We start from the raw sequence: 24,783 nt of genomic DNA, 5'->3' as shown, positions 1-24,783 counted from the left end.
AATCTAATAACCAGTTACACATGGACACACTATAACCAATATCCTGAAACTTACCAATTAGCAAAGCAGGTGCAACATTATTGAAACCAGAATTGTAATCTATGAACAATAACCTTGCATAGGATTCCCTGTTCTTAAGATGACAGAGAACTTTACGGTGTACTGAAAGCACAGGATCTTCGGTGGATCTATTGCTCTATACGCAAACTGAAGGTAATTAAACCCCACTGGAATGCCATTCTTAAGGTGCCCCAAGATCATTCTCTTAAAACACGTTATAACTAATAAAGTGAGAGCAATTAGATGGTAATCGTTCAGAGTTAATAACAATGAGGTTATTGGCGATTGGTACAATCATGGTACTGGAGTTTTAAAACATCAAAGAATACACATGCCACTGGTGCACACACCAGTGGACATGTGATTACAGAGAACCAGAGAGGAATAAAGAGCAGCCTTTTGGTTTTCAGCACTATGCACGCCCCTGGGGATTTGGCCATGTCTCCTCTGGTCGACATGGTTCAACATGTCAACAGGTGAGATGTTGACATCCTCAGAAAGTCGAAATGTTCACAATGTCAAAATCTGAAATGTCACCATGTGAAATGACAACATTCTGAGGAGGATATTGATCTTTAGAGTTAGGCTGCAGAAGGAGGTTAGGGTTAGACGCTAGTGGGAGGATTAGTGATTAGGATTAGGGATAGGGGGTAGAACTACTTTGCACGTGACCGACAGGGCCCTGAAGAACATGATGGAGCCCCCTGCAACCAGGAGATGGTAAGACACTGCTAGACCACCAATAATACTTTGTCGACAGTTCATCATGTCGACATATCATCCGTGAATGTCGAAATGGTCACTGTCAACATGCTAGGCATGTCGAAATGCTGCATGTTGACAGTTGTACATTCTCATGAGGACCTGATGCATGTTGACATGATAACTGTCGACCAATCTTATCACATCCTTGTAATGAAGCTTGCTGTATGGTGTTTGCCAAGAAATATAAAGATTACTCAGAGAATATACTGAGATTTATTCAGATAAATTAGAGGGTATACAGTATACAGCTAAGTTGTTGAACCACTCAGACTTTTAATTAATTGGAACTTCACAGGATAGAGTGTAGACAGAACCACTAGGGTGTTTTAAATGAGCTTCCCTTAGAACTAAAGGGCAGAGCAACATTGGACCAGTGGTAACCTACTGGATAACAGTATCACCACAACACAGTTTAGAAAATTTTTTAATTTAATTTTAACTACTAAACCCTACTAAATTTTAAGTTTGAATGGAGTTTAAAAAAAACTTTTTTTTTTTTAACAATCATCTACATTTTCAAAACTCAATTATTTGCAAATGATGTAAGGAAAGCCAGAGTGCAGCATGTTCCATGGCAGTATAACAAAACATGTTGACCACCCAAGGAAACAGTTAAAATTAAAGGCATTTGTTCTCTTCAAGAAACATTAAAATATTTTTTTAAATATTCCTTAATTTGGAAAAACATATGGAGTTGTTTTAGAATTTTTCAGACACTGCATCAGTTTTTGATTGTCTTTTTTCACTTTCAGTTGATCACTAGTCTGTATTACAGTTTTACCATTTACCACATTTTTCTCAAATGAAAGCTTTAGATGTGTTCTGCACATTCTCGGGGATTGATGTCCGCAAATGGAAAAATACAACAAAGAAATGATGCCTAGTATCACTTGTTGATTTTTCCTGAAGTATTTACAATTTTTACTTTTTCCTTATAAAATTGTAGTCCTAAATTATGTTTTAATAATTTATGACAGCAAGGGACCATGAAAGCCATCTTAATATCAAGCAACTATGTGCTTCCCCAGAAAAATGAGCATAGATGGAGCAAAAGGCATTCCATGGAAAATATTATCCAGAGAACAAGTTCTACAGAACCTCTACAGACTCCCACTAGTGCACAAATGCCTCAAAGTATTGTAGGTTCAGTATGAGCCCCTGGATATTTATTAGAATATGTTACTCTATTGCTGGGTACACACTAGACAAAATGTCATCTGATCTGGCCAGATTGGACATATTGGGCACACCGACTAGTGTGTACCAGTTATGTCGCTGACGATGCACACTCCCACGGTTTGTCATCGACATTGCCCGATGGTCCGACGGGCGATACCATTAGCAAGAGCAATGCTGCAGAATGTAGCATTGCACCCGCCATCACTTCATCACTGCCGGCATCGGCGAGTGTGTATGCACTTGCCTATGCTGGCACTCGCCGGGTCCCATCGCTTACGAGGTCGGGTTTTTAGAAGTGGAGATATTGTGGGTTTTTAGAAGTGGACATATTGTCCATAACAACTAATCAGATTCTAGCACTTACCTTCTAGAAGGTGCTAGATAAATGTTAAGTAGAATCTGACTGGTTGTTATGGGCAAAATCCACTTCTAAAAACCCACATTTTAGTAAATATACCCCTTAGTATCACAGCTGATTTTATATTGCATTCTGCCTGGCCAGCTACTCAAGCTTAACGCTCCATTTTCTCTGGTGATCTGTGCCTGTATCATAAATTCACTTTGTAACTGCGTAAAATACCCATGAGATCATGAATCAGTCAATAGGCTTTTGCGCATTGTATCTGCTTTTTTTCAGGTTCATAAATGACCATCTCTGACGTAAATGGAGGGCTAGTAAACAGCATATTTCGTTTGACCCACAAAAAAACACATAACTTTATATTTAAAAAGGGACAATTACATTTAAAAAGTTGTTAAAATGTTTAATCATCCAAATTAGTTTTGACATTGCCAAACACTTATAACAAAATCCATAGCAATTTCCACTGAAATATATCTGCGTCTGCTTTCATTGCAACAATAATCCACTGGCAATGATTTCCTGAGTGGAAACACTACCAAAAATAATCTCCTTTTGAAATATTACTTTATTATAACTAAAGTTACATTTTATATGTGTATAATACCAATTTGTGGTATAATTAATTGAGTATGCTATAATATAGTTAACTGTCATTTTGTTACCATGGGGTACTCGTTTTTTGGATCACTAAAAGCCAATTAATAATCTAAAAAAAATAACTTCAAGAAGTCATATCATGTGTTAAATTCTCTGTTAGCTTTCCTCACTAGGGCACTTGTTGTGTTACTGAGTGGTTAATTTTCCTTTAACAGATAGACCCACATTAATAACTGTAGTACACCTAGATTGCTCTCAGTCTGAAGGTGTGGCCAGTGCATTTGCTGACCAACTGCTGGATCTGAGCTCCTGTGTTTAAGCCTGCATACACTCAGATGGGGAGATGTTTCAAACCTTCTACAAAGAACAAGTTGACAAGTTGCTCATAGCAACCAATTAGTTTCTACCTATCATTTATCAAGTACATACTATAAAATGATAGCTATAAGCTGTATGGTTGCTATGGCAACTTTCCATCTGTCCTCTTTAGAAAGTTTAATACATCTCCCCCTAAAACAATTTGGCAACCCTGGCATGGGAGGCACATGTAGCATGCCAGGCTTTACTTCAGGCCTATACTTGGAGGCTCCACCATCTGCTGCCCTGGCCAGCTGGAGACAGTGAAGACAGAACTGATGAACAGAAGAAGAGAGGAAGAAAAAGGTGAGGATGAAAAGGGGGGGAGAAAACAGTGCAAAGTAATTATTTAAATATAGGGATGTGTGGGATTGATTACCACTGTAACAAAGTAAAGTGAAAATATTTTACTCAGCTTGTCCCTACAGATGAGGGTAGGTCTGAGAATATGCTCTCTCTGACTTTTTGTTCAAGGCAACTAAGAAGGTAAAAACAGGTTCTATACTATTAGAAAACTGTGGATTAATAGGACTGGAAAGAAAACAAAAACTTATCTGAGTAAGCAATGGTAAAGCATGTCTTCAATTGGAATTGGTGATAATTAGGCAAGAGCTGTACAAAGAAAAGATGCCAGAAAATTCAACATCAGATGAACGAGAGCAGCTGATCTAGCTGTATTAGCAGTACTATGCCATGGATTACATTTTCTAATCATTGCAGAATACCTAGTCCTTGCATAGCCTAAATGAGGCAATAATGAGGTCTACTGTAGAAGAAGACAACATTATGTCTGCTAGTAGTTCTACAATCTCATTTTATACTGGACTGTGGCAACTTGTCCAGGAGATCTTGAGTTCCCTGGAAGTCTTTGGAGAGTCCCAGAGGATTTTTTTCCCTTTTGCACAACTGGATTATTATTAGGAACCATACCCTAGATGTTAAAAGAAGATAAACCAGGATTAGCTGGTATAGCTTTAATTTTGTGCAACATCTTCAGCAGCAGTAGGTGGGGAAGGGCATATGACAAAATAAGGTCTGGCCATGGGAAACACATACTTTAGTTAGAACCATACTGTTAAGGTAAGAAACCACAGCTGTTGTCCAGAAAAACTTGAAATGCAAATTCCTGAAGGCATTTAGGAACTACAGCTCTGAGGGCTAACATGGCTGGCCTTTCCTTGGGCAGACTGATTTGTGCCTACTGCTCCATTATGGACCATCTGCCTCTCACTGCCTGGTTAAGTGAATACTCTCCAACCATACAGAGATGCATGTCTCAATATGTTCTGTGATTATCTGCAGTGTAGAGGGACATGTAATAAAGTTATTTTTCTCTTAAAGGTATATTGTAACGTTGAACTATCAGTAAAACATAATTCTGACTACTTCTCTGAAGGAACCACCAGAGAGAAGGGAAATCTCATATGAATCTGCAAAGTAAAGTTACATTCTGGAAGGGATTCAAACCAGATTTTAGATCATTTATGGAGCAGCAGCATCAAAGTTGTCTATCAACGCACACCCTATTTCTTACCATTGTTGCAACGATTCCCAGAACAGCACATGCCATCTCTATGGCAACGTTTCTTCTTTCTTCTGCAGACCATGCAGGAAGAAGGAGCCTGGTGAGGACTGTAACAGTATCTTCCAACTTCACACTCTTTATCACTAATGCAGGGATATGCCTGGAAGACATAATACAACAACAATGCTTATCAGAAGTGACTAATCACTCATATATATATATAAATATATATATATATATATATAGATACTGTATAGAACAGACTGCACTCAACGCCCAAAATAATCCAGTAAGGGGTGCTTCATTAAAGACATATGTAGTCCAGAATAAAAAAATCCAAAAGATGGGCACTCACCACATAAATATGTAGAGAAAAGTATTTATTCACCTTCCAATCATGTCGACGTTTTGGTCCCTCAGGACCTTTGTCAAGACCAAATAGTTAATAGAGACATAAAACCAACCACCATGAGAACATATTTATATATTTATGTTTTTGGCTCCACATGTTTTGTACCACAGATACAGCTTTATATGTTCTGAAACAGGTATTGTAGCACTCACACAGATAAAATTTTCTTCTATGATAAGACAGATATCAAGGGGCCTATTTTTCAAATGATTTCTGGCAGTACATTATACCAACTCAATTGCAACATAAGAACTAATCCTTAGTGCAAAGCACAATATAAACAACGTTGGATTCAGCTATGACATGACACTGACGCTAAAGTAAGAAATAGATATGAAAGTTTGAGAATTGCTGCCCGTGGCGGAGTGTTTGAGTCTCATCATGCGTCTTGGGCCTTATAGAGCAAAATGGATGGATGAATGAAGACATATCTGTATTTAATAAGCTCTGAAAAGCTTATCTTCTTTTTCTCAGCTATCTCTGCTATCTCGGTTGGTTAATGCCATCTGAAAATGGTGTTGACCTGCTTTTCTCTATGGGGTAAGCTCGGCCATAGAGAGATCATCGGATCTCTCTCCAGTGGGCTGAAGTTCTTCCTGATGGTCAACACATCTGTTTTGCTATGGACAGGAGTACAGCTAGGTCCAAACCTGGCAGTATAGTGATAGCCAAAGCTATCACTGTACTATAACGTCTTAACAAAAGTGCTGTCCTGGCTGAACTTCTTTCACAAGTAGTGCTCAAAAAGTATTTCTTATTTGCGACAATACTAACGGGCATTTTGTAAAAAGCAAAAAATATAAATAACCAATTAAAATACCCTTACTGCAGCAATTTAGCAAATCTGAGTTAGCTGCAATAAATAAATAAATGTTTAGCATTTGATGAAATATATTAAATAAAATATTTAAAAACCTTAGACATTAAAAAATGCTTTATTGAAATAAATACTGTCAAGAAGCAGCAATACAAAATGAAAGATATCACCGGTTGCAGAGGATCATAATAAAAAGAGCCCTTTGTGTTTTTAATAATAATGGTACACTGTTTTGACAAGGCAGATGTCAGAGATGGAAAGATATGAGGATTGCTAAACAAGATAGTTTGCACTTCAAAAATCACACATGCCATGAGTGAACATCTCCCACAAGCAAGAAACCGGGAACTCCAAGCTCGTCGCCTAGCAACCGCGACGCCCAGCAGGTCGCGTCATCGGCGTCATGCTCCAATGACTTTAAGCATAAAACACAGTTTTATTTACACAAAAATGTCCGCAAATGTCTGTTAGAATAAGACTTCTTCAAGGTGATATTACCTTGAAGAAGTCTTATTCTAACAGACGAAGCACGTTGGGACCACACTATCCTGGACCCTCATACTATGGACAGATAAGCTTTCACAATATTTTTCTCTTGAACGTTGTATACCTACACTTATTTGCAGACATTTTTGTGTAAATAAAACTGTGTTTTATGCTTAAAGTCATTGGAGTATTATATGAACATATTGGACTCGCTGTAGTTCCACGAACTCCTAGATCACACAGACATTATTGTTTGATGCAGTGTTAAAACTTTACACATGATGTTTTGCCTATTTTTTGTTTTTTATGTATGAATTATGGCTGGTCAGATGACCGAAGATTTTCTATCAAAGATAAGTTGCTTCTCCAATTGAATTCAAGTATTTCCACATGTTATTTAATATTAATTCACTGTTTGGCGCTTGGGATTTTTTCACGTGTATATATATATATATATATATATATATATATATATATAATGTGAATCATAAAGAATGCACTCGCCAGGGCTTCTCTTCAGGTTTCAAAAAAGTTTGTAAAGCCTACTTTAATATTCACAACATGGTTAAAATGTCAGGGAGTCGACGTTTCGACCGCACAAACGTGGTCTTCTTCAGGACACCGCAAGTAAGACACTGTGTCTTACTTGAGGTGTCCTGACGAAGACTGCGTTTCCACTAGAATTTAGTGAATCTGGACAGATCCGAGACAAGGTTCTGACCTTCCTGCGGTTTGGAATTCAGATTTTAAATCAGAATTTCGGGTTTTGGATTGCAAAAATTATAGTTTAGCTGTTTTTAAAAAAATGTTAATTGAAAAAAAAAAACAGATCCAGAACCAAAACCATTGAGGGTTGTTTTGCAAAACCAAACACGTATATATATGAATCCAGATCCAAAACAAAAAGCAAAACACGGGGGTCAACGCACATCTCTAACTATAATTGTAAATTATCATCATCATCATCATCAACAACAACATAGGTAATGTAATATCAATTGGCAAATATACCACAATAAAAAAGTTTAACTTTGTTTCTTTCTTTAAAACAAAAATTCTTAGTAAGCACCTCACATTTCCATCCACTCTTACAAGATTTACTATCAGGGGCTCAAATACTCATGGCGCAGGCAGTGGAGCCCTTTAAAGTTGATTGTACAAGCCAATAAATGCAGCTACATTTAATAACTAACTATGTGCAATTGCAGTCTTTGCTTAAACAAAGGCAGATCAGGAAGGCTGCAGACACACAATTGCATGACATGACATCCGCACAGAATACTCCTCATTGTGCATTGTGCAGATCCAAAAAGGCAGGTATACAGTCATGTAATATTAGTAATTCTACACAAATTTCTTTAGATATGCAATAAGGTCTTATTAGCAAGTATAGATCATTAGCAAAATACCTAACAGTCTCCGGATCTGTTAAAATTGAAGTGTCTTTGTTTTTTATGGGGAGGGCATAGCTATGTACCCTGAAACTGCATAATCTGCTTACATCTGTAATTTTAAAATTTCACTATGTGGAATTCAAAACCACTGATTTTGGGGAATTGGATGACTGTCTGCACCTAAGCCTTTGCTGGCCGGGGAGACTGTAATTGTACGAATGTGCAGGATCGGCTGCACAAATTAACAAGATACATAGAAGTTGGCAGGGCTGCAGTGATAGCAAGGGAGTGGCTTCCTATAGTAAGCTATCTCTGCTATCGCAATGCTGACTGGCAGTCCCTGGGGGAGAAAGCACCTCCCCCTGGGACTGCCAGTATGGCTGTGATTAGCAAAGAGTAATTATGGGATGCCTCTGACACTGCTCAGCAGTCCCTACAGGTGACAGATTTGACTGGGTTGTACTGCAGCCCTACGTCAAACCTGCTACCTAAGCCTACCCAGTGAAGAAATAAAGCACACTGATTTTATCAACCACATTAGATAAACATGGCTAGAGAGTATCTAACAAACTGAAATAAGTATAGGAGAATTTTAATTTATTTTTATTGCTAAGAAAATGTTTAAACAAAAAGTATTAGTCTAATAAACTGGGAAATGTGTATAAGAAGAGTTGGAAGTAGACTTGTGTAAGAGGTGCATTTAGTTTTACATTGATGTTCTCTAAAAATTAAAGTAATATACTGTACTGTATAATGAGGGATGTAGACACCATGTCAACATTCAAAATGTTGACAGTCATAATGTCGACATCAGAATGTCAACTGTTATGTCAACATTGTTGAAATGTCAGCATGTAACATGTGAACATCTGTATATTTTAAATGCCTACATTCTGCAAATGCCAACATTAGGGTTTGGCTGAGGGGGGAGTGTTAGGCTAACACTGCAGGGGGGTGGTTAGGGTTAGGATTAGAGTTAGGGAGAGGGCTTCACATTTCAGAACTTCACCTCACCTGGCACCATTTAACCCAGATTACCCAGCTGCACCACCGGAGCAAACAGAGGTAAGTGATCACCGCGCCACCAGAACCCACTGTTTTCTCGACATTATGAGCATATCGACAATTTATCAGTTTCAACATGCTGGCTGTCTACATGTTTATAATCATTAGGACCATGTTGACATTCTCATGTCAACATTATAAATGTCGACATTTTGAATTTCGACAAAACATACTGAACATTATAACTAGCCTTACTTACATTCATCATTTTATACAAACATTTCAGGTTGCTTCCTATAGTTTCCTGAATTTCCAAAACTACTTCACTGAACTAACAGTAACAGCAGGTATTCATTGCTGCAATGATGAACAACTGGCCTAAATCAATCTCTTTTGATCTTTCCACTCAAGTTTCTCTTACATTTAACAGTAGGATAATTTGTCAGCTATTGTTGGCTTCATAGATTGTACAATACATTATTAAAAATGTCTGTGCCTGCCAATATACTCAAATTCGAAGCCAATTTTACAGTAAAGAACTAGGATTGACAATGCTCTATATTGCAATATAAAGATGAGAGAAGATGCAAGCAGTGGCGGCTCAAGGCACGGGCTAGCAGGGCCGTTGCCCGAATCGCTTTAGCCCGACAGGAGCAGCCCTGCACCCTGCTTACTCAGAACCGTGACCGGTCGGCTCTGGAAAACCCTGCCCTCCTCCCACCCACTGGCATTATTGGTTAGTGCACAGGGGGAGGGAGTGAGGGAGGGAAAGGGTGGCAGCACAGGACAGCACTGGGTGCTGAAAAGCTTAGCACCGGCCCTAGGTGCAAGCTGGGCAAATCAGATACACTATAGTCACTTACAGTTTATTTAGTTCCTTTCCTTGCCTACAATGGGTGTATTTTTGGGCCTGATTCAGAGTTGCACACAAATAGTGTCTGTGTACATACAGGTGATTCAGTGTCATTCAGTAATATCCCCACTAAGTGGGTGTATGTGAGCAGCAATAGAGTGTTTGCAGGTAGGATATGTGTGCATCAGCTTGTTGATAGAATAGTGGACTATTCAGAGGTCAGAGTATGCAGAGATTCATCCCACTTCAGTTGGATCTCTTGCACTAAGGATAGGCCTGGAGCAAATTCATGGTGATGATGATGGTGGCTACAGATCGCATAGCTGCCATCAACTCTGAATACAGGTAGTAATCCACGTGTTTCCCAACAATTGCGGATGCTTTTTATTCCTTCTTTTTTGGCTTTCACAGTGGTTGTGTCATCATAAACTTTTCCACATTCTGCATATAGTGCTCTGTATACACAGTGGATGGCATTTATGAAAATTGGTACTCAACTACTACCTTTTATTTTCTAAACTCTTCATTAAAAATTAAATAATCTAGTCATCTCGTACCCAACCTGGCTTTGGGATGCAGTCATAATACCGACAGTTGGGATGTCTGCGCTTAGAATGCCGGCACCGGAATCCCTACACCTGTCAGAATCCCGGCACTGGCATCTGACCGCCGGCATCCTGATGGTAAGTACTGGGCTTGTGGTAAAGTTACGGTTAGGGTTAGGCAACAGGGTGAGGGTTATGGTTAGGCACTAAGGGGGAGGGTTAGGTTTAGGGTGCAGGGGGGAGGTTAGGTTTAAGCACTGGGGGTAGGGGCAGCAGTATGGGAGACAATGGAGGCACCTGCCGCCGGGCTCCAGCACTGAAGGGGCACCTCCTCCATCACCCACAGTATATTCACCCCATTTAGGGCAGTAAATATGGAGGATAGGGGGCCACTAACTGATAACTTGCCTCCGGGCGTCTGGGATGAACTTACACCTCTGACTGGGGGGGGAGGGTTAGGTTTAGGCAGCGGGGAGGGTTAGGGGTAGATAGAGTGGGAGGGTTAGGATACTGATGACAAGTGTTGGTATCCGAACCATATTGGGATGCCGTCATCAGGATTCTGATCCTGAGCGCTGGACTCCCATACCCAACCCTTGGGCTATAGCTTCTTCTTTGCAGTTACCAGTACACCATTGTCATAACTCATAAATGACCAATAGGCGCAATAAAATTCCTCAACCAGAATTTTCTGGTAACACACAATAATAGCAGATGCTTAGCTGTATAGCAGCTATAGCAAAATGAGAAATCGTTCTAATAAAGTATGGGTCATTTTGTTTACTGTTTTATTAAATTCTTTATGAAAGGCAACTTGAGATTTAAACAGTCTAACTGCAGTTTTGTAGGCTTTTTTCTCCAAGGAGTTTATAGCTGCTTAACCAACTGGGAACATATTCTCAGGTGGGGGTGAATGGGATGATCAATCACAAGCTGCAAGTCATACCACTCACATTCCCCACCACTGCCCTTTAAAGACAGTGATCTTTGTTTATTTACTGCTTCTTTATTGCAGAAAATGCAGGGGCATGGGAAAAATACTGCACGTAGCAGCTCCTGAACCTCCAGCTAGCGACAAGGCAATGGGGACTGTGGTCTATCCAAAATGTACAAGTCTTCAAAATGTGTACTGTACCGTAACGTTTGGAAGCTTGGTCCCATTACCTAATGCCAATTTTCAATGTAGCCTATGGGCTTAAGTAATTATTTTTTTCCATCTAACAGAGGCATAAGGAAGAAATAATTACTCAGGTGAGGTGACTGGGGCAGCGAGCCTTCTTATCTCTGTCTACCCCTCCTGGCAGCTGGCACACTATTTCTTGTGCCCATACAATTGCATTCCACCAATGAGCGTTTCATGTCCCAAATTGACTCAAGTAATTTTCTTTGTGTCAGATCTCTGCGTAATATGTTAGCGCTATATTAATAAAGGTTAATAAACAAATAAATATTTTCCTCAATTGCTCAGAACTTTGTAGTTTTGTCTGTATTTTTTATAGCCATGATTATACTTTTTAACTATTGGTTCTTTTAACATATACCTGTTTTTTCACACATTACTTGCAGCTGGATTAGGATTCAGCATTTTGCAGCTGGAAGTGGTTATGAATGTGGTGATGTAGCAAAGGGTGTTAGTGTCAAGGATCTTTAATAATGTGTTAAGGAAGATCTTAGACTTTTCATGTCTTCTTGCGTTCATCTCATTTACTGTATATTATTGACTAGTACAGTGAGAAGATGAACGTAATGGGAGAGGAATGATGTCAGACTGTCAAAACATTGCTAAGAGATAGGTATTTAGCTAAGAGAACATATGTCTGCAACATGTGGAAAGTATAAGATGGTAATCTATAACAATACATGAACTAATACCTTAAATAAGCACTAAAGCACCGAAGCCTCAGTTTTACTGATGGAAGGACTACATAAAGAAAAGGAAGCCTTGACCTGTATCCAATTAACACAGAAAGAATCCTCAATTTTTCGTATCCATAATATCCTTAGAGCGAATTCTAAAACAGCTCTGTATAAGCAAAAGGTGACAGTATGGACTGACTGCTCAAATATTGTTTGACCAATAAAAAGTCATTTCTTGTGGGGGATCCGGATATCCCTCTATAAAGATACCTTTATATGTCTTTATAATTTCCATCATATGTGGGTGGGGTGCGCTCTAACAATATACCAAAAACAGATTTTTGTTGACTTTTTATTGGTCAAACAATATTTGTCTCAGAAAAGACTTTGATTGTTGTTCCATCTTTCTTGTTTTTTCTTTTTATATTGTGAACTACGCCTCATATGAGCTGAAGCTCGAAGTTATCATAAAGGCGGATATCCACATTGTTGCATCAGACAACCTATGGATTCTAAGTATTGTGGTATATGCAATTGATAAACCAGCGCCAAACACTTGTTCTAAAATATTTTTTCATATAAGGAGTGTGAAGTGAGATGAGATCAGCGATGTAAATAGGAGAGAGTGTAAGAACCTTGAATTGGGTTCTGAAAGGGAAGGGGAGCCCATGTAGGAGAGGGGAGGCAGATGTAGAACGGTGAGAAAGCGTCTGATCCTGAAAATATTTTTGAGATGGTAGTGGTAGGACTGTGAGAGGTACTAAATGTGTTGTTTGATGGAGAGGGAGGGGTAAAGTATAACGCCAAGACAGCGCACATGGTAGCTAGAAGAGATAGTTGTGCCGTTAATAGATAATGAAATTGTGGGAACTGAGGTAATGCAGGAAGGTGGGAAGATGATCAGCTCAGTCTTAGACATGTTAAGTTTAAGAAAGCTCTGGGACATCCAGGAAGAGATTGCAGAGAGGCAGTTGGAGATACGGGTGAGGAGAGAGGGGGAGGTGTCAGGGGAGGAAAGGTAGATCTGAGTATCATCAGCATAGAGATGATATTGGAGGCCAAATGAGGTGATGAGTTCAATATTAGATGTAAAGTATGTGGCAAAGTCAAGGGCAGGGAGTGTAGAGGAGGGGGTGAGGAGGGGGTGGACAGAGGAGGGAGTTAAAAGTGGTGAAGAGACGCCGAGGGTTAGAGGAGTAGGAGGAGATTAGGTTCTTGAAATATGACTGTTTAGAGAAGGAAAGGGCAGCACTGTAGGATGAGAGCATACATTTGAAATAGAGGAAGTCAGCCTTAGAGCGCAATTTCCTCCGTTGTAGCTCGAAGGTTCGTGAACACTTTTGCAGGTATCTGGTGTATTTGAAATGCCAGGGTTGAGGAGTGGATCTCCGAGTGTGAGTAATGACAACCAGAGCAACAGAGTCTAGAGCAGAAGTAAAGGGAGGCATTGTATAGGGAAGCAGCTTTTTCAGGATAGGAGAGAGAGAAAATAGGGGAGAGAAGAGAGTCAAGTAGGGAGGATAAGGAAACTATGGGCCTGATTCAGACCCACTCGCGAGCGGCTGTCCGCTCGCAAGTGGGTCGATGTTCTGGACTGAGCATGCGCACGACGGAGGGAGCTCCGTCGTGCGCATGCGCCAGACGCGACGAGCGAAGGAAAGTCCTTCGCTCGTTGTGTCCGATCAAAGGGGGCGTGCTGTCAATGTTGATTGACAGCACGCCCTCTTTGGTAGGCGTGCCGGGGGCATGCCTCCCTGACGGGGGCGTTCCCACGGGAACGCCTCCCGTCAGAAGCCGGCCCACTGACATCACTAGTGATGTCAGTGGGAGTGATTTTGGCTCTGATAGAGCCAAAATCACTCCGGAGCTTGCGGTTGAAAACCTCAACCGCAGGCTCCGGCTCGCAAATTCGATGGTCGCGATGGTCTCGACCATCGCGGCCATCAAAATGCACGCTCGTATAGCCTGTGGGTGGTGACCCACAGCTATACGAGCATCCAGAAGGACGCTCCATTTTCATGGAGGCCGGCCCTCATTCAGAGCGTGCGCTCTGCTAAGAGCGTACGGCTCTGAATGAGGGCCTATGTCAATAGCGCCAATGTTAAGCTTAGTAATGGTAGGCTTTGGAGGCAGAGGTGGAGAAAGAGAGTGATAGGCTAAAAGAGAGAAGGTGATGGTCAGAGCTGGTAATGGGGAGTTGGAGTAATCAGTAATATCACAATGGTAAGTGAAAACCAGATCAAGTGAGTGGCCACTGACATTGGAGAGTAAGGAGGTCCATTGGGAGAGACTATATGAAGATGCAAGGGTAAGGAGTTTAGAGGTAGAGGAATCTGTAGGGGCATTGATTAAGATATTCAATTCACCTAAGATAATAGAGGGAAAATCTGAAGAGAGAAATGAGTGAGCCAGGAAGCAAAGTTGTCAAGGAATTTGGAAGGAGAGCCAGGGGGATGGTAAATGACAGCTACTTGCAGATGTACTGGTTGGAAGAGGCATATGTCATGAACCTCAAATGTAGAAAATGTAAGGGATGTTTCTGAGGGTATGAGTTGGTATGAGTAACTGGGGGATAGAAGGACCACAACACCACCATAGTGACCCACAGGGTGGGGAGGTGAGAGAATGTGAGGTCCCCAGAGGATAAGGCAGCAGGAGAAGTGGTGTCAGAGGGGGAAATCCAGGTTTCAGTAATGGCTAGAAGATTCAGGGAGTTGGAGATGAAAAGGTCATGGGTGGTGACCAGTTTATTACAGAGATGACATGATATACAGGACCTCTTTCAGAGTCGCTTGCAAAATACGAGTGCTCGCTCTGAATGTGGGCGGCCGCTTCTATGTTCAGAGCCAGCCTCCTGGCCGCTCGCTAGGCTGTGGGTGACCACCCACAGGTTTAGCGAGCGGCCAGGTTGATGGTCACGATGGTCAAGACCATCGCAACCATCATGGCTTGCGATGAGACCCTTGTGGTAGGGTCTCGTCTACCGCAAGCCCCAGTGAGCTTTCGGCTCTATTAGAGCCGGAAGCTCACCACTGACATCACGAGTGATGTCACGAGTGATGTCAGTTGGGCTGCCCCCAAACGGCAGGCGTTCCATCGGGAATGCCTCCGTTTGTGTAGCCAACCCCCCGCCCTGCCTACAAAATGGGGCGAGCTGTCAATCACCATCGACAGCCGCCCCTTTTGTAGTGAGTCCCAGAGCGAGAGAATTTCTGTCGCTCCTGGGCTTGCGCCCGCTGTGCGTGTGCAGGGCCTCAACATCGACCCGCTTGCAAGCGCATAGGTGCTTGCAAGCGGGTCTGAATGAGACCCACAGTATGCACCAGCTTTAAGGGTTATATTCTGGTTCTTATGCTCTCCCAACAGGTTTTTTTGCTCCCCACTGTTAGGTGTCTGTGAGCAATCTGTAGTTGCTGGTTGGGTGCACCAGACATGAGATGTGGTCACATAGTTAAATTAAACCTCCAAACTTGGCACTCAGGGTCTATATTAGTTTTTCCAAATAAGGTAGTTGCACATCTCCAAAATCTCATGTTATCAGGATTTCTTTAAACATGCACAGGTTACTTAGTCTACTTGGCTGTGGAAGTAACTATCCTAATTATATAGTAAAACAGATGGATCAAGAAGAAGTGCATACCACTGTATAGTATCTTTTTGATTGTAGACAGTGGAGTGTGCTTTTATTGATCCATCCATATTAGTGTATATGTTGTTTAGTATTTATTGGTAGATAATAACGATCAATTACAGCGCCCACATGGTCCCATATCTCCCTTTACTTCAATTATCCTACTTGTTTTCATAGAATGAAATCCTGAATACATGAGCTGTTCGAGGTAAGTGAGGACCATATTTGGGAATCACTGGTCTATATAATAGGGGCTCTGGGTGCCCACTATTGGTCCAAGTGTTGTGCATTTTAGGTATTATTTATGTGTACTATTTCTGTGTAACTGCCTTCTGACTGTCAAATTTTGCAGCATGATCACTGTTATTTTGCAGTTACTTGTCTTATCTCCTCCTTCTACCTAAACTTGTTAGTACTCAACCTGAAAGTACGTACTAAAGTCTTAACGGCAACAGAGAACTGATGAGCAAACTAAGCTTTATGGGAAAAGGGGCTGCTATTGGTGAAGTCCAAGAATAACCTTGTGTTTGGTGTTTATAGGAAGAGTCTTGAGTTGCCAGGCATCAAAACACAGCTAGCCATAGGCTTTTAATGAGATAAAATAAATCCAATACAAAGTGCAATAAAGATTAATAAATAATAATAGAAAAAGACTGAGTGTCCCACCCCAAAATCTTCTGCCTAGACAGCTTGAGCTGGTTTCCATTATAGCAATATGACCCAAAGCATGTTTCCCCTCCCAGAAACTACCGGCCACACACAGGGTCTCTTCTAGACTCTCCTTGGATATTGGGGCTGTGGTTATTAACTTTGCTAGATGAATGGTCCCCATTATACCAAAAATATAAAATAAAATAGTCTTAAAATAAACTTTAATTGAATAGAAAAACTCTTCTCATTCACTGTCATAGTCTAAATTAGAAATATAATCTTCCTTTCATCTCTCTTTCTTTTTGTTAAACAAGCCCAGGCTGTATAGAACTGGTGCTGGTTGAGAATTTCCTGATGTAATTCAGTGTAATCCTGCTGTTCTCACCATGACAATTTGATGCATGCCTACATCTGTATGACATGATGGCCACTGCAAGGCACAAATCTTTTCTCTACTGGTTATTGGATCTTTCAGTTAGCTAGGTATATAGGTACATAGACCATTCTTCATGATCTCAATCATTGTATTTATTTAAATGCGCGGACCGATGCAAATTAAAATATTTCTTTTTGTTAGTATTTTTACTTTTACAGACTTGAAAAATACACAGACAATCCCCTATTGATATATTTTAACAGCAATATAGAGTTTATTTATAAAGTACAACGAAGCTATGGATGGCCTTCCTAAATAAGAATAACAAAAAATACAGTCAGGTGCATAAATATTGGGACATTGACAGAATTTTCATATGTTGGCCTCTATTCACCACCACAATGGCTTTGAAATGAAACAAACAAGATGTGCTTTAACTGCAGACTTTCAGATTTAATTTGAGGGTAATTACATCCAAATCAGATGAACGGTGCAGGAATTACAACAGTTTCTATATGTGCCTCCCACTTTTTAAGAGGCCAAAAGTAATGGGACAAACTAAACAATCCTAAATCTAACTTTCACTTTTTAATACTTTGTTGCAAATCCTTTGCAGGCAATTACAGCTTCAAGTCTAGAATGCATAGACATCACCAGACGCTGGGTTTCGTCCCTGGTGATGCTCTGCCAGGCCTCTACTGCAAATGTCTTCAGTTCCTGCTTGTTCTTGGGGCATCAGTTTTGTCTTCATCAAGTGAAATGCATGCTCAATTGGATTCAGGTCAGGGGATTGACTTGGCCATTGCATAACATTCCACTTTTTAGCTTTAAAAAACTCTTTGGTTGCTTTTGCAGTATGCTTCGGGTCATTGTCCATCTGCACTGTGAAGCACCGTCCAATGAGTTCTGAAGCATTTGACTGAATATGAGCATATAATATTGCCCGAAACACTTCAGAATTCATTCTGTTGCTTTTGTCAGCAGTCACATCATCAATAAATACAAGGGAACCAGTTCCATTGGCAGCCATACATGCCCATGCCATGACACTACCACCACCATGCTTCACTGATGAGGTGGTATGTTTTGGATCATGAGCAGTTCCTTTCCTTCTCCATACTCTTCTCTTCCCATCACTGGTACAAGTTGATCTTTGTCTCATCTGTACATAGGATGTTGTTCCAGAACTGTAATGGCTTTTTAAGATGTTGTTTGGCAAACTCTAATCTGGTCTTCCTGTTTTTGTGGCTCACCAATGGTTTACATCATGTAGTGAACCCTCTATATTCACTCTTGTGAAGTCTTCTCTTGATTGTTGACTTTGACACATATACACCTACCTCCTGGAGAGTGTTCTTGATTTGGACAACTGTTGTGAAGGGGTTTTTCTTCACCAGGGAAATAATTATTCTGTCATCCACCACAGTTGTTTTCCATGGTCTTCCGGGTCTTTTGGTGTTGCTGAGTTCTCCATTGCGTTCTTTCTTTTTAAGAATGTTCCAAAGAGTTGATTTGGCCACACCTAATGTTTTTGCTATCTCTCTGATGGGTTTGTTTTGATTTTTCAGCCTAATGACGGCTTGCTTCACTGATAGTGACAGCTCTTTGGATCTCATATTGAGAGTCGACAGCAACTGATTCCAAATGCAAATGTCACACCTAGAATCAACTCCAGACCTTTTACCTGCTTAATTGATAATGAAATAACGAGGGAATAGCCCACACCTGTCCATGAAATAGCTTTTGAGTTGATAGTCCCATTACTTTTGGCCCCTTAAAAAGTGGGAGGCACATATAGAAACCATTGTAATTCCTACACCGTTCACTTGATTTGGATGTAATTACCCTCAAATTAAATCTGAAAGTCTGCAGTTAAAGCACATCTTGTTTGTTTAATTTCAAAGCCATTGTGGTGGCGAATAGAGGCCAAAATATGAAAATTCTGTCAATGTCCCAATGTGGAACAAAGAAATTTACATCAGCAAGAAGAAAACATAGATATTATAATATATTAAAATATTTTGCACAATTGTTTCATTTTGCAGAAGGACACTATTGCAATCTGTTCACACTAAGGGTCTGATTCTGAGTTGCATACAGTACAATGCAAATATTCTCAAAGATGATGTTTTTTAACTCCGCATACACAGAGGCAAAGTTCCGATTGAGACGCACGGGGGTAAATGTAATAGGGTGCGAAGTTCTGACATCGGTGAGTCCCGTGCAAGACTGCCCGATGTTTTCAAGTAGCAGTTATTTAACAGGCAAAATTAACCTGGTTTCGCTTCCTAACAGCTAATTTGTTTTTGCAGAGCAAAATACAAAAATGTTACATTATCCTAAATCCTATGCTAAATAATTGAAAAAGAAAATGTGACGTATAAACCATTTCATTTGTTTTCTTTTCATGGTTTAAAGCAGTTCTCATACCAGAACAATATGTGCACACAAGATCTGTTTATAGATATAAAACATAATTATGTGTCAATATACATTTCATAAGACCCACAAAGGGCTGCCGAGTCTACACGCTTTTGCAAAAGCTATTTTTTTTAATTGTTTTAAAGTGAGTATTTTTTATAATTGTTTTCTGTAATGTTCTCTGTGGGGGCAATGGCAACATTGATTATACTGATCTTAAAAAGACTCTTTAGTCATATTTGTTTTTAGAGTGAAAAGTGATAGGGGAGGGGAGGATGTACTGCGAAATCAGAGATCTTTTTGCATTTGTGCTAATTTCAGCGTTTTATGCCAAAGTATCAGATCACAAAGAGAAAAGAATTCCATTTCCTAATAATAATAATAATAATAATAATAATAATAATAATAATAATCATGAAATTTATATTACATTCATACTGTCAAACCTGTAATACTGTGTGCATTTTTAAACAGCATTTTATTTCGGAAGGTTTTTTCTTTGTGATGGCCGCCACGAATTTCAGGTAAGTTGTAGCAATAGAACTGGCCTGTACATCAGCCTGCACTCTTTGATAAAGCTCCCATCTAAAGGAGCAAAACATGTTAGAGAGTATTCTGCTGTAAATACCCTTGGAAGCTGTTCACTAAGGACCCATTAGAAGCAAACGCTAACCAGCTGCCAAAAAGGAAAAGTGAAGCCGGTTGCACCCGCACACACAGTATACCTTTTAGCTGGGAGGATTCCAAAGCTCCTGCAGTGGAGCTCTATAAAGTCTGTGTTCCCAATATGTGCTACTTTCCATCAGTTGCTGGAAAGTAGCACATATTGGGATATCCTTGATGACTGTTACAGAGGACTGTTTATTTTACCGACACTGCATAGCGTACCTGGAGCAAAGGAGAGGCACATCCTGTTCTCAACTATATAAAGACTCTGATATAGGTATTGGTAATATTTACTTTAATAGTGCTCTGGATAAATTTATAAAGCTTCCAATGGGAATAATATAATAGTAAATTGATGTGTGGTGTTTTCATTCATATGAGACCTTTAGGTTATGAACACAGAATCACACTAATATAACCTGTGTGTAGGTACCTGAGTAAAGGCATTTTCAGTTTAGTGTGCATCCACAAGCACACACGTGCATCTCCAGTTGTAGTAATTAATTAATGTAGCAACTGAGCACCTTATAAAACAATCTACTAAAAAGGTAAAAACTGCGCCTGAATAATTTGTGTTTTTAGACTACAGTAATGTACCATGATGCATGCGCAGATTGATGATAATTGCTGATAATTGCTAAACTGCATAAACATCGGAATACCGAACATATCTGCATTGGGCCCAGCGTTCTGATATGGGCGGCAACACCATGCATCGTGCCACCTATCATTATCATTATCATACAGGTTGAGTCACCCGTATCCAAAATGCTTGGGACCAGGGGTGTTTTGGATAACGGAATATTCTGTATTTTGGAATATTTGCATACCATAATGAGATATCCAGGGTATGGGACCCAAATCTAAATACAGAAAACATTTATGTGTTATATACACCTTATACACACAGCCTGCAGGTAATTTTCTATAATATATTCAATAATTCTGTGGCTCAAAGAAAGTTTGTGTACATACATGAATTTCATTTATGTTTCATATAAACCTTATACACACAGCTTGAAGATAATTTTATACAATATTTTTAATAAATTTGGGCCTTAAACAAAGTTTGTGTACATTGAACCATATAAAAATCAAAGGTTTCATTATCTCAGTCATGCTAATAAAAAATCTGTATTTTGGAATATTTGGATATGGGAGACTCAATCGTATGTGATTTTATGCCAATTGCTTGCACACATATACTAATCCAGTGTGCCTTGCACACTGTAAGTGACTTTGTATGTGGCTACAATGCAAATGAGATGCAAAATTAAGGAAAAAGTGTAAATTGCACCATATGCATCTCGCCTCATCTGGTGCACAAATGCCAAGTGAATGAGGACACATCTGTACTTGTGCTGACTTCAGGAGAGTTCCTGTAACAGTATACAGAATATATATATGACAGTACTACATACATAACATATCAATACATGTTCTATGCTCATACAAATATATTTTTTACTGTAATAATTCTTCAGAAATTAAAATCATCAGTATGTTCATGAACATATAATAACTACCTAACTCAATTTTATCATTTGTAGTAAAAAAAGCATGCCTGTTGCATCACATGTTGAATCCATAATCCATCTCTAATACAAAGCATTGTTTCTCTATTCTATTACTGTTTTAATAAACTGCACAATTTGGCTGATCTAATTAGAATAGTGTCGCCTGGGGTCTTGGCGGAAATCGATAGCCAGTTATCTGGAAATAATAATATATGAAGCAAAAATAAAATTAAAATGTTTTCTTTGTTTGGTGTTTAATTGCTATGAAAGACAAAGTTACAGTACTTCCAACTTACAGCCATTGTATGATTATATAAAGGAGACTATCCCAGTGCCCTCATTGGTAGCTTTATTGTTAATAACAGCTGTTGTTATTACAAATTAAAAACTTTCCTTCCCCTGTATTTAGATTTTAAAAATCCAAAAATACTGTAGCTTTTACTACACAACTCTTTATGTACAAGACCTCTATTTGTGCAAATGCCTCTTAGTCCTAGAGAAGCAGAATTGGAGGGGTGGAATGCTGCCTCTTGGTAAAGGTGCATCAAATAAATAGTGGCGGTTTTTTACCATACCAAACACACCGGACTTTAAACAATTTGTCTGAATAACCTTTTTCGTCTGTTTTACAGGGGAGATGTATCAAGCCTTGGAGAGAGATAAAGTGAAGAGAAAAAAGTACCGACCAATCAGCTTCTGTCAGTTTTCTAGCACAGCCCGTAAAATGTCAGTTAAGCCTCATACACACTAGACGATTTTTTTGAATGATATGGATGATAACGATATCGTTCAATGATATATCGTTCATATTGTTCAGTGTATATGCAGTGAACGGCCAACGATGCGCGCTCCCGCGGGTCGTTAACAATGTCTTTTGTCGTCCATACATGCACGCCAATCTGACGATATCGCCAAGAATTGCCTTTTTAGAGATGTGGCAGAATGACTTCACTGAAAGATATCTTTAAAGATGTGTGTACACCCAATATCGTTTGTCCTGCACTACAGAAAGTTCAAGGGAAATTTTTCACCAATATCATTCATACAGCACATCGTCCCGTGTGTATGAGCCTTAAGAAGCTGATTTGGTTGGTAATTTTCTCTCTCCACTTTATCCCTCTCCAAGCTTTGATACAGCTCCCACATAGTTTTTGGGAGCAAATGATAGATTGTCATTTCCTCCCATACATTACCAGATTTTTGTTACAACCAGCCAACTAGTTGGATGGTTGGAAAGTTAATCATTAGGTGTACATACAGCCACCTTTACTCAACCCTTTAAGAATGTAAATGTATGAATTACACAGGTTTTGTGGCCATCTGATTGAGACCAGTTGATTTAGAGACTTAGCGGTAAATTTGCTAAAGTGAGAGTTTTTAGAAGTGAAGATGTTGCCCATAGCAACCAATCAGATTCTAGCTTTTATCTTCTAGAAGGTGATAGATAAATGTTAAGTAGAATCTGATTGTTGCTATGGACAACATCTCCACTTCTGAAAACTCTCACTTTAGTAAATATACCCCTTAAAGACTTCAGATAGATATCTCATCTTGTTGAAATTACCCCAAAACCAGTGACATTTATATGTGTCTCTTATTAAAGGGATGGTTTGGCAACCCTTTTGTAAATATAAGTACAGTAAGTATATTTTACCTTGTAAAACTGCCCTTAGAGATAATTAGAATATGTAAAGATATGTGGAACTCGTAACTGCTATTACATACAGTTAAATAGAATACAACTATAGTAGTGTATGAACAGTTAAGGAACATTCATATGTGCTGCTGTACTACAGCTCCATTAAGTGTGAGGTCCGGATTTTGTTCATTAACACAATGTATCTGGAAGAAGCGCCAGCTCGTTCTGTTTTTGCAGGTGCTTTAAGTGGTACTTCTGTTGCTAACAAGATTTATGGCATGAGTGGGGAAGAAATGGTAAACCACATGCACCATTCACAGCAAATGAGACGAGAAAAAAATTCCATCTCTGATTGTAAAAGTAAGAGAAGAAAGAGAAGTAGAAAGTGCTATGGCAATTTGTTAGCTAATATTAGTGAAATAACAATGAATTATTTGGAATCATCTGTGTTTATTTAAGCTGCAAACCACAAAAGCAGAGGATTAAAGATGATAAGCAGGTTCTCATTAAGATGAGAGAATTTCATAACCATTGGATGTGAATGTAAATATGTATGTCTCCTTTACCCATAACCATCTACAATGTGGTTTTACATACTTGGTCCGAGGCCATAACCTCCAAACCATTCAGTGCACTGTATTTCTGGAGATCTGAACCCTGTTGAAATAACATTTCAGGTTTCTTTTGCCTCCTCTGACCCATGACCATGAGTCTTTCCAAGAATTGTTTATTTTTTTTACAACACAGAAATACCTAACAAAAGTTGCAAATCCGCAATAACAATTTTCTCTTTTAAAAAATAAAAATGTTATTTAATTTAAAAAATAAAATAAAAAACTTTCTTCATATGTTAGGTACAGTAAGAGCCGGTAGAGTGGTCTAAAATTTATTGTCGTTCTTAAGAAAAATAAAAAAGACAACACATTTTTAAAAATAACATTCCAAAACAAATTTATTTAAAATGGTTTCAGTGACATTATAATACCTGTACATCTGGAACAGATACTTTCTCTAAGGGTCTATTTATTATCACGAAAAATGGCTATTTTCCACAGATTTAGGTATTCTCCTTATTTATCATGCCCAGAAGGTTGCAGTGGCCATTGCCACATAGCTTACCCTTGCATGGGGTAGCTATTTACTAATGCAAGAAAGACTGCTGTAGTTCTTGTAGCAGCTGCAGTAAAAATGAAAATGCTATATATTTCAAAGCATTTTTTCCTGTGGTTGTAATTAAAAAAAGTTATTTATTGATTTATTTAATTATTGTTATTTTATTTTTAACAAATCTGCACCTGAAAGCCCGTCCAATTCCGGGTCACACATGAATGGTAGGGATCCAGTAAGTCATTGCTTATTGTTTCCAGCCAGAATCGCCATGGAGATGAGCATCAGTCAGCTGCCCTGGCAATTATATTTTGATAACTAGTTCTGGAAAACATTTTCTATTAATATTTTCTATCACCACGATGAGCGGAAATCCAAAAAAGGACTTTTTGGGTCTATTCGATAGATGCATCTCTTAAATGCTACACTTCAAATGAATCTGTTGTTAATGGGAAAGAGATTGATAATGATATTACTCATTAAATTTACATAATATTGTGTGTTACCTTATTCTGGAAAAAAATAAGAATAAGGAAATTACTGTGACTAAAACATAATA

General features: G+C 39.2%; 1 protein-coding gene and 1 long non-coding RNA gene across 2 annotated transcripts in view; one reads left to right on the top strand and one right to left on the bottom strand.

The window, feature by feature from the left end:
* DKK2 (dickkopf Wnt signaling pathway inhibitor 2) overlaps positions 1–24,783 on the bottom strand; it is a 115,342-nt gene that overhangs the window by 11,297 nt on the left and 79,262 nt on the right. The window contains exon 2 of the mRNA XM_088479459.1: positions 4,857–5,007. Within this exon, the coding sequence (XP_088335585.1) occupies positions 4,857–5,007 (151 nt within the window). The remainder of the gene's footprint in view (positions 1–4,856; positions 5,008–24,783) is intronic.
* The window catches only part of LOC148516858 (uncharacterized), a 106,725-nt gene that overhangs the window by 16,824 nt on the left and 65,118 nt on the right, over positions 1–24,783 (top strand). The window lies entirely within an intron of this gene.

Source organism: Taudactylus pleione, unplaced genomic scaffold, assembly GCF_031769625.1.
Source record: "Taudactylus pleione unplaced genomic scaffold, aTauple2 ptg000236l, whole genome shotgun sequence".
NCBI classification, from domain to species: Eukaryota; Metazoa; Chordata; class Amphibia; order Anura; family Myobatrachidae; genus Taudactylus; species Taudactylus pleione.
The sequence above is the reverse complement of the archived record's forward strand: the minus strand, read 5'-3'. Positions and strand labels throughout refer to the sequence as shown.